This window comes from Gorilla gorilla, chromosome 18, assembly GCF_029281585.2.
Source record: "Gorilla gorilla gorilla isolate KB3781 chromosome 18, NHGRI_mGorGor1-v2.1_pri, whole genome shotgun sequence".
Lineage (NCBI taxonomy): Eukaryota > Metazoa > Chordata > Mammalia > Primates > Hominidae > Gorilla > Gorilla gorilla.
Genome location: NC_073242.2, coordinates 101397477 through 101411504, shown reverse-complemented (window position 1 = coordinate 101411504; position 14028 = coordinate 101397477). Strand labels below are relative to the sequence as shown.

The following is a 14028-nucleotide window of genomic DNA, read 5'->3' as shown; positions in this document are numbered from 1 at the left end:
TTGTCCTGAACAAAATACTAAAAGCGACTGGGCCAGGCACGGTGGCTTACGCCTGTGATGCTAGCGCTTTGGGAGGCTGTAGTAGGGGGATCATTTGAAGCCAGTAGTTCAAGACCAGCCTGAGCAACACTGCAAGATCCCATCTCTACAAAAAATAAAAAATTAGCCAGGCATGGTTGCACACGACTATAGTACCAGCTGCTTGAGAGCCTGAGGCAGGAGGATCATTTGAGCCCAGGAGTTCAAGGCTGCAGTGAGCCATGATTTCACCACTACACTCTAGCCTGAGCAGAGCCAAGATCCCATCTCAAAAACAAAAATAGTGACTGGATCTCTGGCTGAGGTCTGCACCATCACAGCAGGCATGGTCTCTCTTGCACTCTTTGGCTCCTGAAGTATGTAGTGTCTTGGCTGGGCACAGTGGCTCATGCCGGTAATCCCAGCACTTTGGGAGGCTGAGGTGGGCAGATTGCTTGAGCCCAGGATCAAAACTAGCCTAGACAACATAGACTTCGTATCTATTTCTTAAAAATATAAAAATTTTTAAAACAATAGTTTTGCAAATCAGTAAAACATGAATATGAAGAAAATCCAGCCAGGCACGGTGGCTTAATGCCTGTAAAATCACAGCACTTTGGGAGGCCAAGGCAGGAGGATCACGTGAGCCCAGGCGTTCAAGACCAGCTTAGGCAATGTGGTGCAACTCCATCTCTACAAAAAATGTACAAATTAGCTGGGCATGGTAACGCACACCTGTGGTCCCAGCTACTTGGGAGGCTGGGGTGGGAGAATTGCTTGAGCCTGGGAGGCGGAGGTTGCTGTGAGCCAAGATCGCATCACTGCACTCCAGCCTGGGCGACAGAGACCCTGCATCAAAAAAAAAAAAAAATCAAAATGTACAACGAAAGGGTATATTGTGCAACTCTTCCTTGTCCCTAGTCCCCCTTCTCTCAAGGGGCAACTACATTCCCAATTTATTATATATTCTTTCAAAGGTAATGGGAGGGCGTGGTGGCTCCTGCCTGTAGTCCCAGAACTTTGGGAGGTGGAGGCAGGCGAATCATGAGGTCAGGAGTTTGAGACCAGCCTGGCCAACATGGTGAAACCCCGTCTCTACTAAAAATACAAAAATTAGCCATCCGTGGTGGCAGGTGCCTGTAATCGCAACTGCTTGGGAGGCTGAGGCAGGAAACTCACTTCAACCGGAGAGGTGGAGTTTGCGGTAAGCCAAGATCACACCACACTACACTCCAGCCAGGGCAACAGAGTTGAGACTCTGTCTCAAAAAAAAAAAAAAATCATGCATTTTGCTTTTTTCCCCTTAACAGTTTATCCGGGGCTTGTTCTATCAGCATATATGAAGCTGCCCCTATTATGTTTTATTCACTTACTATATAGTATCCCATTGCATGGACATACCATAATTTGTATACCCAGCTCCCTACTGATAGGTATTTAGATCATTTCCAGTCTTGTTAGCAAGATTATCATTAATATCCTTGTACGTACTTAATTCCACAAAGGTGCAAATATATTGAAAGATAAATACCTTGGAGAAGACTTGCTAGGTCAAAGTATATATACATTTTTAATTTAGAAAGATATTGCCAAATTGTCCTAGTGTACCAATAAACACTCCTATTAGCAATATATGGCTGGGTGCAGTGGGTAACATCTGTAATCCCAGCACTTTGGGAGGCCAAAGTGGACAGATCACTTCAGGTCAGGAGTTCAAGACCAGCCTGGTCAACATAGTGAAACTCCATCTCTGCTAAAAAAAAAAAAAAAAAAATTATATATATATATATATATTCACACACACACACACACAAGTTAGCTTGGCCTGGTGGTGCATGCCTGTAGTTCTAGCTACTCAGGAGGTTGAGGCAGGAGAATTGATTGAACCTGGGAGGCAGAGGTTGCAGTGAGTCAAGATCGTTCTACTGCACTCCAGCCTGGGAGACAGAGCAAAACTCCATCTCAAAAAACAAAAACAAGAAGCAATATATGAGAGCACCTGCCCATATTCCCAACAGACAGCCTGGTGAAAATTGGTGTTTTCAAACAATTCAAGTGTCCCTGAAATATATGAAAGACTTTGCAACTGCACCTAGAGAAATGCAAGTTAAAACTAAGATACCGTTTTTCCCTTCTCATAGGGGCAAAACTTGCCCGTATGCTTTTGCCTTTTCTCATTCAGTCCTCCCCATATTCTATTTTTAAGACATAAATCTGTGTTGCTTCACTGTTGAAAACCGCCCAGTGGATTCCCATCAAACTTAAAAGTCCCAAGTCCTTTCCAAAGCTTATAAGGGCCTGCCCAGTTTGGCCCCTGGTTGCTTCTGTTACTTCATCTCTTACTCCTCTGACCCTCGTTCACGTGACTTCAGAGACCTAAGCTTCTGTGCTTTCCTTAAATAGGTCAAGCATGCTCTCACTCAGGGCCTTGGAACTTGCTGTTCTCCTGGTGGCTGATGTCTGACTGTGTTAGGGCCTCTCCTATGCCACCTTCCCAAAGAAAGCTGCTCTAATGATCCTACGCAAGGTAACAGCATTGCCCCCTCTCCAAATCAGTCTTGATTCCCTTACTCTGCTTAATTTTTCTTCATAGCCCTTATCATTACCTGAATATTATTTGGTTATTGGCTGTCTCTCTTGCTTCTCAAATATGGGCTCTCTGTGGCCTGGACTCTCCTGCATCCACTGCTATATTCTGGGTACCTAGGCGGGACCTGGGGCCTTTGAGCACTCAATAAGTACTGATTGAAAGAATAAATGAATAAGCATCCACCCATACATATTCTTTGGCTATTTTTCATCAGGCTATGTGGTTTTGTTTACCCACTTTGATTTGTAGGAGCTTTTTACATATTAAGAATGTATATAGTTATAGATCTAGATCTTTATAAAGACTAAGAACCTATAAAGATTAATTTAGGGAATTAAGATTTTTATTACATTCTCTTCATCCCTGAGAGCATGGTATACTTTTATGTTTGTTTTCCTCTTCGTTTGTAGCTCTCAGTAAGATTCAGAATTGTTCCCCATAGAGTTTTTGCACATCTCTTGTTAGGTTTATCTTACCTTTTGTGTTACTATTATAAATAAGATGTTTTAGGACAGATATGATACCTCATGCCTGTAATCTCAGCACTTTGGGAGGCCAAGGCGGGCAGATCACCTGAGGTCAGAAGTTCAAGACTAGCCTGGCCAACATGGTGAAACCTTGTCTCTACTAAAAAATCAAAAAAATTAGCTGAGCGTGGTGATGGGCACCTGTAGTTCCTGCTGCTCAGGAGCCTGAGGCAGGAGAATCGCTTGAACCTGGGAGGCGGAGGTTACAGTGAGCAAACATTGTACCACTCCACTCCAGCCTGGGCAACAGAGTGAGAGTCTGTCTCAAAATAAATAAATGTTTTAATTCTGTATACCATCTAAGTAAATATTGTGTGGCCATATGAACACTGTTGATTTCTTTATGTTTATTTAGTATCCAGCCACCTTGCTGAATTCTTTTTATAAGTACAATTGACCCTTGAACAACACAGGGCTTGGGGTGCTGGCCCCTGATACAGCTGAAAATTCATGTATAACTTTTGACTCCTCAAAAACTTAACTACAAATAGCCTACTATTGACTGGAAGCCTTACTGATAACATAACAGTTGATTAACACATATTTTATATGTTGCATGTATTATATATTGAATTCTTAAAATAAGCTAGATAATATTAAGAAAATCATAAAGAAGATAAACTAATTTGCTGTTCATTCAGTGGAAGTGGATCATCATAAAGGTCTTCATCCTCATCATCTTCACATTGAGTAGGCTGAGGAAGCAGCAGAGGGGTTAGTCTTGGTGTCTCGGGTGGCAGAGGCGGAAGAAAATCTACTTATAAGAATCTTGGCTCACTGCAAGCTCTGCCTCCCAGGTTCACACCATTCTCCTGCCTCAGCCTCCCGAGTAGCTGGGACCACAGGCGCCCGCCACCGTGCCCAGCTAGTATTTTGTATTTTTAGTAGAGACGGGGTTTCACCGTGTTAGCCAGGATGGTCTTGATCTCCTGACCTCGTGATCCATCTGCCTTGGCCTCCCAAAGTGCTGGGATTACAGGCGTGAGCCACTGTGCCCGGCTGCCAGTCAATTCTCTTAATTCATCTAGATTAGACATATCATTTACAAATTGTGATAATTTCACTTTTTTATTTTTATAGGTCTCATTTTTATTATTAAACTTTTTTTTATATAAAAACCGGGTACCCCTGTGTTGCCCAGGCTGGTCTTGAACTCCTGGCCTCAAGCCATCCTCCCACCTTTCCTCCTAAAGTGCTGGGATTATAGGTATGATGTACGATATCCAGCCTTATTTCTTTTTCTTACCTAATAGCATTATCTAGAACCTCCAAAAATGTTTTCAAACCTAATGGTGAAAGTACACATTTTTTCTCACTCCTAACCTAATGTGGCACTTTTTACATCGTTTCTTTTTTCTGCACTCTGGATGTGCTGGAAAGAAAGATTTTAAAAATATATAAACAAAACTGTTTCTTTCACTTTCTCATTAGGATTTATTGCTGATGGGAACTCCTTTCTTTTGGGCAATGTTCTGCTTCGTCAGATTCGCATTCCTGATACCGGACTCTTCCCAGCTGGAGTGTCTCCCCAGGAGCAAGTGAAGCCATCTCACCAACATCAGGAGGATACAGAGAACTATGGGGTTCATTGGGGCCCCCTTGATACAAACATCACCAAATCAGATAGCATTTGGCATTATCAGAATCAGGAGACCCTGGGTGGCTATCCTGTTCAAGGGGAATTTGCCACTTACTCAGGAGGAGGATACGCTGTGAAACTTGGAAGAAACTCCAGTACTGCAACCCGGTGAGTAAGCCTGGGCCCTGAACAAGAGGACCAAAATACTTGCTTTTGGCCATTCATAGGACAAATAGGAATTTCAGACCCATTTGACTAGTTTTGACAGCTACTATACTGTCTGTAACTCTTATGGACACTTTTATTTTAGACTTCTAAGGAAATATACGCTTTAGTTTAAAAATTACTTGCTCAGCTTCAAATTACTGGTATGTTTAGGTTTGGCAATTTGCCAAAATTCATTTTGTAGCTGGAAAAATACCTATCATTTTCAATCTTAGCTGAAGTTAAATTCAAGTAACCATAGCTTGGACAAGCTGTAATCTTCACATATAAAGGAAACATTGCCGTTCATGAGCCAAAATACAGGAACCCAAAAGTCCAATGCCAAAATTAAATTTCCTGAGACTTAGAGAGTGGTTTAGTATTCTGAGAGTCTTTGTCATTACGTGAGAAAAAGCCTAAATAAAAATAATTAACTCTTCATTTAAATGCAAGGAATTCATTATTCACAAACCACAATGCCAACTGAATAATGACATTTCTACTCCTCCTACCTCCCAACACTGAACAGCTGTTAGTAAAGAGTAGCATTTAATACTTCAAGTAGAAATAGTTGTCATAGCATATGAAATTCTACTTCAGACCTGAAATGCCAAGTGTATTTTCCTGACTATTTAACCTTGTTGTGAATACTATTATAAAAACTTTCATTTCTATGGTCCACTAAATTTAATACCAGTGAAAGTTTGGGCATTAGTAATCATAAAATATTTCATAGGAAAAGTAGATTGGGAAATGGAACATCTTACCTGGTATATGACAGTGATATTGGAAGCATCAGGATATTTTCCTCCTTTGCAGTATTAAAGAAAATGGGCTGACCCTGTCCTCTGTTTACCCAGAGTTCTACAGCATCTTGAACAGAGGCATTGGCTAGACCATCGCACAAAAGGCCTCTTTGTGGAATTTGTGGTCTTCAATGCTAATGTGAACCTCTTCTGTGTTGTGATCCTGATGTTGGAGTCCAGTGATGTGGGTATGAAGGCCTCTTCTGTCCTCTCTGTGATCTTGTACTATGGGTTGGATGTTTGTCCCCTCTAAAACTCATGTTGAAATTCGATCCCCAGCATTGGAAGTGGAGCCTGGTGGGAGGTGTTTGGGTCCTGGGAGGCAGATCCTTCACGGATAGATTGATGCCCTCCCTTAGGAGTAAGTGAGTTCTCGTTCTATTAGTTCCCAAGAAAGCTGGTTGTTTAAAAAGAGCCTGGAATCTCCCCCACCCCTCTCTTGCTTCCTCTTGTTCCATGTGATCTCTGCACAGGCTGTCTCCCCTTCACCTTTGCCATGAGTGGCAGCAGCCTGAGGCCCTCACTAGATGCACGTGCCCAATTTTGAACTTCCCAGCCATCAGAATTGTGAGCCAAAGAAACCTTTTTTCTTTATAAATTACCCAAGTCTTGGATACTCCTTTATAGCAACACGAAATGGACTAAGACACCTGGGTAGTTCAAAAGAAGGCCCAGTTTCTTTCTCTGTCTTATACCATTAATTTAAATGTATTATTTTAATTAAAGTTATTATATTTAAATATAACTCTAAAAGTCAAACAGTTCAAGGGAAAAACAGGAGTCCTCAGTTCATCCCTACCTCATTCCTACTCCCCAGAGGCTACTTTCCATTTTTTTAAACTAGATCTTTCAGAGTTTAAAAATTATTAACATGGACCAGGCACAGTGGTTCACGCCTGCAATCTCAGCACTTTAGGAGGCCGAGGTGGGTGGATCACCTGAGATCAGGAGCTCGAGACCAGCCTGGCCAACATGGCAAAACCCCATCTCTACTAAAAACACAAAAAAATTAGCCGGGAGTAGTGGCGGTTGCCTATAATCCCAGCTACTTGGGAGGCTGAGGCAGGAGAATCACTTGAACCCAGGAGGCAGAGGTTGCAGTGAGCTGAGATCATGCCATTGCACTCCAGCCTGGGCAACAAGAGATAAACTCTGTCTCAAAAAAAAAAAAAAAAAACATGGTTATTGTCTATTTCACAAATTTTCAGTTTTAGGTGTTATCTATTTCTGTTAGGATGAAAATTTAGCTTTTTTTTTTTTTTTTTTTTTTTTGAGGCAGAGTGTCACTCAGTCTCCCAGGCTGGAGTGTAGTGGTGCGATCTCAGCTCACTGCAACTTCTGCCTCCGGGGCTCAAGCCATTCTCCTGCCTCAGCCTCCCGAGTAGCTGGGATTACAGGCACCCACCACCACACCCAGCTAATTTTTGTATTTTCAGTAGAGATGGGGTTTCACCATGTTGGCCAGGCTGGTCTTGAACTCCTGGCCTCAGGTGATCCAACTGCCTCAGCTTCCCAAAATGCTGGGATTACAGGCGTGAGCCACCTCACCCAGCCGGAGGTAGCTTTCTTACACCCACATATATCTCAAACACATACACGTCTTTTATCTTTCCTCATTCTCCCAATATAGTAATAAAATTTATTTAGTTTAATATTGAGCATTACCATTGTGTTTTTCAAAGATGAGACATTAGTATATTATCATTAGATTTCCTTTCTTATACATCCTTTTGTTTTCTCTAGAATATTTTTTAAAAATCTGCTTGGTTTTCTATGTATCTGTCATTGATTAATCTCCAAATTCTTCCTAAAAGTAGAAACCTCTCATTCTCTTAGAGTATCATGTAAACTATCATTTTATCTTCTTGGAGACACCCTCCCTGGGGCTCTCCGTTTTGGGTACAGTCTGGATTGATTATTCTCTAGGCTGCTGTACAGCCGTCATCCAGGACACTCCCTTCACCATCTCCCTGGGATTATCTTTACCTCTCTCCTCTATTGGATCCCCTTTCTTCTGGATTCCATGTCTTCCTTCCTTGGCTTACTTGCTCATTTTGCTAGAGCACATGCTCCGGTAACTTCCTGGAAGAGTACAAGAGAGGTAAATTTGTTGGAGACTTACATCTCCAAAAGTGTTTTTATTCTCCCATCACATTAGATTCTAATTTATCTGTATATAATTTCTTTCTTGCAGGATTTTGGTTCGTTTGTTTGAGATGGAGTCTCGCTCTGTCGCCCAGGCTGGAGTGCAGTGGCACCATCTTGGCTCTCTGTACCCTCTGCCTCCTGGGTTCAAGCAATTCTCCCTGCCTGAGCCTCCCAAGTAACTGGGATTACAGGTGCCCGCCACCATGCCTGGCTGATTTTTTTATTTTTACAATTTATGTATTTACATATTTTATGGGGTTTTGCCATGTTTGCCAGGCTGGTCTTGAACTCCTGACCTCAAGTGATCTGACCAGCTTGGCCTCCGAAAGTGCTGGGATTACAGGTATGAGCCACCGTGCCCAGCCAGAATTTTGAAAAGTGTAGTTCCATTGCTTTCTAGCTTTTCATGTTAGTGTTAAAAAGTATTATGCTGGCATGCTGATTCCCAGTCCCCAACCCCAAAAGTTTTTAGGTTTTTTTCTTTGTCCTCTGGGTTATGAAAGAATGTCATAGAGGTCGGGCACGGTGGCTCATGCCTGTAATCCCAGCACTTTGGGAGGCCGAGGCAGGTGGATCACAAGGTCTAGGAGTTCGAGACCAGCCTGGCCAATATGGTGACACCCCGTCTCTACTAAAAATACAAAAATTACCCAGGCATGGTGGCTCGTGCCTGCAGTCCCAACTATTCGGGAGGCTGAAGCAGAAGAATCGCTTGAACCCAGGAGGTGGAGTTGCAGTGAGCTGAGACGGTGCCACCGCTCTCCAGCCTGGGTGACAGAGCGAGACTCCATCTCAAAAAAAAAAAAAAAAAAGAATGTCATAGAATGTTCTATCATCTGGAAACGTGACCTTAAGTTCTGAGGAATTTTCTTGCATTTTTTTTGGTTAATTTCTTCTCCATTTTCTCTGTTCACTTTTTCTGATTTTCTAGCATTTTGACATTGTAACTCCTGGAGTTCTGATTTTCTTATATTTTTGCTTCTGTTTTCCATCTTTTTCATCTAATATCTGCAGTATTTAATTTTTATCTTCTAAACTATTTTTTCTTTCTATAATATTTAATTTCCAAATTGTTTTTTTCATAGCCTCTTATTGTTCTTTTACGGATGCAATATCCTCTTAACTCTGAGGATATTATGGTGGTTTTTTTCCTTCTGATCCTTTACTGTCTCTAGTTTTTTGATTTGTTGTTTGTTTTGATCTACAGTTTTCAGGGTTAGAGGTTCAAGTGCCTGGCTGTCCTTTTAAAGAAAGGCAGGCTGGGTGCGGTGTCTCAAGCCTATAATCCCAGCACTTTGGGAGGCCAAGGCAGGAAGATCACTTGAGCCCAGGAGTTCGAGACCAGCCTGGGCAACATGGTGTGAAACCTCGTCTCTACCAAAAATACAAAAATTAGCCTGGCATGGTGGTGTGCACATGTTGTCTCAGCTACTTGGGAGGCTGAGGTGGCAGAATGGTTTGATCCTGGGAATCAAAGGTTGTAGTGAGCCGAGATCATACCAGTGCACTCCAGCCTGGGTGAGAGCCAGACCCTGTATCAAGAAAAAAAAAAGCAATAAAAAGTAAATAAATGCTAATTATAAGCTCTGTGCCTGGCTGGGCATGGTGGCTCACACCTGTAATCCCAGCACTTTGGGAGGCCGAGGCAGGCGGATGACCTGAAGTCAGGAGTTTGAGACTAGCCTGGTTAACTTGGCAAAACCCCATATCTACTAAAAAATACAAAAATTAGCCAGGTGTGGTGGCACATGCCTGTAATCCCAGCTGCTCAGGAGGCTGAGACAGGAGAATTGCTTGAACCCAGGAGGCGGAGGTTGCAGTGAGCTGAGATCGTGCCACTGCACTCCAGCCTGGGGGACAGAGTGAGACTCCATCTCAAAAAATAAAATAAAAAATAAAAAACAAAGCTCTGTGCCCATGCATAGAGCTTATCAACTGGGTATCTAAGTCTCTCTTTTTGGGCAGTCAGTTTTTAGAGACCCTACAAACTCCAACCTTGAGTATATGAGCCTATTATACTTATCAGAGCAAGTTGAGGGAAGGGATCTGGGAAGTGTCTCACCATGCAGCATGTAAACTTTCCCTTAATCCCCTTTTCCAGTAAACCATTACTCTCAGAGGTAGCTGGTGCCCCCAAGTCCAGATTCTCTCATACAGCATCACTGGGAAACAAACCTTTAGTCATGGGGTGGTAGAAGGCAAGATAGGTAGCAAATACCTGGTTGTGAATGGTGAGGGAGGAAATTTGGAATCTAGTTGTTGTTTATATATATACTGACTTTCAGTTGATGCTATTTTCAGTTCCACCTGAACTTCTACCTTCAGAAGTACCTGATGCCTGCAATTTCTGAGGCTTTCCAAGGTTTCTTGGTTAGAATTAGCTTGCTTCCAGGTTTCCTGTACAGCTGCCTTAGATTTCAGCTTTCTTGAACTTGCTAAGTCAATGTGATTCCTCTACTTTTCAGCTTCCAGCAGTTTGTTGCTCTCATCTGCCCTCCTTTTCTTCATCTATTGAAGTTTTTACTTTATCCTGTCACTTTCATTATAGTGGCATTTTGTAAGGGATTGGAGGTAAACTGGTCCATTCAGTTCCCCCACATTTCACAGGACATCTATCCTAATCCAACTTCTTCTCTTTCTTCTTTCTCCCAGAATTGGCTCACAAGTATCCTTCCGTTTTCCATCACATCTTTCTCCTAATCAAGAATTCTTCTCTCAGACCTGCAGAGTAGACCACTTCTCTTATGCTTGTTTCTAATGAAGCACAAAGGCTTCCTAAGGGTCTTCATGGGGTTTTTAGTTACTAACAAAATATAGACAGGGATTAAAATAAACATGGGAAAAGTTCCAGTCTTGAGAGCTAGCTAGGTGAAACAGAAATTCCTTTTGTTCTTAAGTGTCTTTTTTACCTACAAGGGGTACATCTTAGTTCTAATGTCACAGCATCCTTAGGGTGTTGCTTTGCCAGCCAGAAACCTCTGTGGCCGGCAGCACCTTCTGCCTGAGTATTGCTTGCAGCCACTGTGCTCGTTCTGCCGAATTGGCCTCGTAGCCTGTACTCAGCTCCTGCTGCTGGCCTGGATCCCACACCTGCCAAGAGAGAGCCAGGTACGGAGCAGTGAGGGATGTATGGATGAGCAAGCACGGGGTCCAGCCATTGCACACAGCCAGGCACGCTGGCTGCTGCAGTGAGTTGGGCAGCTCTGTGTGCTGGCACAGGTGCCGGCTCCCTGAAAGGCTGAAGCTGGACCAGATGTACTGCATGTGGTTTCTGCTGTGGGTAACTGCATCTGAGGAATGCCATGGTGCCTAGAATCTTGGAGATGCCAGGAAGCACAGAGCCCCAAAGAGGGCGTCACAGCCCTGGCTCAGGGAGCCTGTAGGTCTGGGCTCCCCCAAAGGGCCACAGCTATTCTGTCCTTCTCATTGCCTGCAGTGTGGCAAGCAAGGGGGTGTGTTTCAGCCCTGTTTGTGTTACAGCTCTTTCAGTCCCACCACTCGGTGGGTCCCGAGTTCTTGTCCTGCATCCAGGAAGAATGAGGTACACTGACAACTGGAGGGTGAGAGAGGTGGAGAGGAGCTTCATTGAGTGACAAGACAGTTTTCAGGAGACCTGGAGTTGGTAGCTCCTATCCACAGGCAGGTCATCCCATTGTTTGTGTAGCCCTCAGCAGAGAGACCTGGAGTGGGTAGCTCCTATCTGCAGGCAGGTCATCCTGCCATCTGCCCAAGTCTGGCTGAGTCTGGTGTTTTTATGGGCTTCGGAGGGGAGTAAGTGTGTGCTTATTGGTCCATGGGCAGCCATGGGTGGGCCCAGAAAAAGCGCCATAAGTTCTCAATCGAGTTAGTGAAACTGGCAGGTTCCAGAACTGGCAGCCCAGCCCCCAGGCTTCAGATGATCCCTGGCTTAAAGGTGGGGCTTTACTGGGGACCTGCCCCTTTCTGCCCAGGAGCCTCTCTGCCTCCTGCTGCCATCCATGTCACCCATGGTGCCCAGGCTGTTTGTGCCAAGGGGCACCTGTGGGCCCATGCCAAGCCACCCTCAGCACCCCCTCACCCTCCCTGCCTCACATGCTTGTCCGTGTCCAAAGTTCGGAGAAGGCCGAGGCAATAGGGGGCTGCTTGTCAGCACTGCCCCAAGCGCACACACACCCAGCTGGGTCATGACAGCACCCAGGCTTGGCCAAAACTTTGCTCCAAAATCAGAGCAGGTGCTGGGAGTGGGGAGAGGCCATGCAGTGGGAGCGGGCACTTCTGAACCTGCAGGGGCAGGGGGGTTTCCTGAGCCCCCCGAGTGCAGGGATGCCCAGGTCTGCAGCTGTGGCTGGGCAGCTGCAGCTCTGCCCAGGAGTGTGGGGCTCCCAACCCTCCAACTCAGAAGGGGGCAGGGCTCCCACCTGTTACTGGCTCCCGCAGCTCAACAGAGCACAAAGCCCCGGCCATGCCTCCCACTGCAGCTGATGTCATGGCAGCAGCCACTCCAGACAGGGTGCTGCTGCCATCACTAATATTTTGAAGCTTTGTGAAAGGTTTGTATTCACAAGACCTTTCATGATTTTATAAACGTCAACATTTTCAATGTCCTTCCAGGTGGAGGCTGAAGCCTTTTAGTCCATCCTTATGTAAAAGACTGAGTATCCATGGGATGCCGTTAGTACTCGTGGGGTATCAGTGCTTTAGACCTCTCTCTGCAGCCACTCTGACATGGATAGGGTAACATCTATAATAACTGTTAAGCCACCGACACCTCCCTTCAAGGTAGGGTCAACAGCATATCCTTTCCCACTACTGACTTTTGTAAAACCAGTATTTCTCCAATAGCTTTGCATACATGATCTCCTTTAATGTTCATGACAGCTCTAAAGGAAATACTAAGTGGAGCACTGAGACTCAGAAACATTTGATGTTACAGGAAGAGTTGGGGTTATTCAAAGACAAAGTTTAACAAGAAGAGGGCAAAAGTTTTAGACTCTTGACTCCAGGTGTTCTTTGTTATTCTCAGGTGCTTTCTTCACCTCTGTGAGACTGGAAAGCTTCACTTCCCTTCAGATGTCAAAGAAGGGCTGTGTCTGGTCTATCATCTCACAAGTCATCTATTATCTACTGGTCTGTTACTATGCCTTCATACAGGTGAGTCAATAATGTTAGATGTCAGCCTGGGCAACATGGCAAAACCTCATCTTTACCAGACTACAAAAATTACCCAGGTGTGGTGGCATGCACCTGTGGTCCCAGCTACTCGGGAGGCTGAGATGTGAGAATTGCTTGAGCCTGGGAGGCAGAGGTTGCAGTGAGCTAAGATCACGCCACTGCACTTCAGCCTGGGCGACAGAGCAAGACCCTGTCTCAAAAATAATGATGATGATGATGATGGTGTTAGATGTGAGAAATAAAGGTTGCTACATTTTATTTGGGAAGCTCTACAATGACATGTTACTAGAATTATGGCTATAATTTTGGTCCTTTTCAGAAACCTGAATTCAGTTAAAGGCTGACTGGTTTTCCACCAAATAGATTGGCTCTTTCAATTTTTCAGGAGCTAAAGAATTAAGTCTATAGAAATAGTACTTTTGTAGTTTTATTAGCCCTATATGAAGTAATACCAAGCAAGTATGATGAACAAAGAGCAAGCACTCAGAAATACAAATGATTGGCTCATGCCTATAGTTCAAGCACTTTAGGAGGCCAAGGCAGGCGGATTACCTGAGGTCGGGAGTTCGAGACCAGCCTGGCCAACATAGAGAAATGCCGTCTCTACTAAAAATACAAATTTAACCGGGCGTGGTGGCGTATGCCTGTAATCCCAGCTGCTCGGGAGGCTGAGGCAGGAGAATCGCTTGAACCTGGGAGGCGGAGGTTGCAGTGAGCCGAGATCACGCCCTTGCACTTCAGCTTGGGCAACAAGAGTGAAACTGCATCTCAAAAAGGAAAAAAAAAAAGTGATTGGCCAGGCACAATGGCTCACGCCTGTAATCCCAACACTTTGGGAGGCCGAGATGGGTTGATCACCTGAGGTCAAGAGTTCAAGACTAGCCTGGCCAACATGGTGAAACCCTGTCTCTACTAAAAATACAAAAATCAGCTGGGCATGGTGGCGGGCTCCTATAGTCCCAGCTACTCGGGAGACTGGGGCAGAATTGCTTGAACCTGGGAGGC

The 14028-nt window shown here is 44.4% G+C and overlaps 1 protein-coding gene across 1 annotated transcript in view; it reads left to right on the top strand.

Annotated features, from left to right (window-relative positions):
- Nucleotides 1-14028, top strand: part of PKD1L3 (polycystin 1 like 3, transient receptor potential channel interacting) — a 78351-nt gene that overhangs the window by 57546 nt on the left and 6777 nt on the right. Inside the window, exon 25 of the mRNA XM_055366438.2 lies at nt 12875-13002. Coding sequence (XP_055222413.2) covers nt 12875-13002 — 128 coding nt within the window. The remainder of the gene's footprint in view (nt 1-12874; nt 13003-14028) is intronic.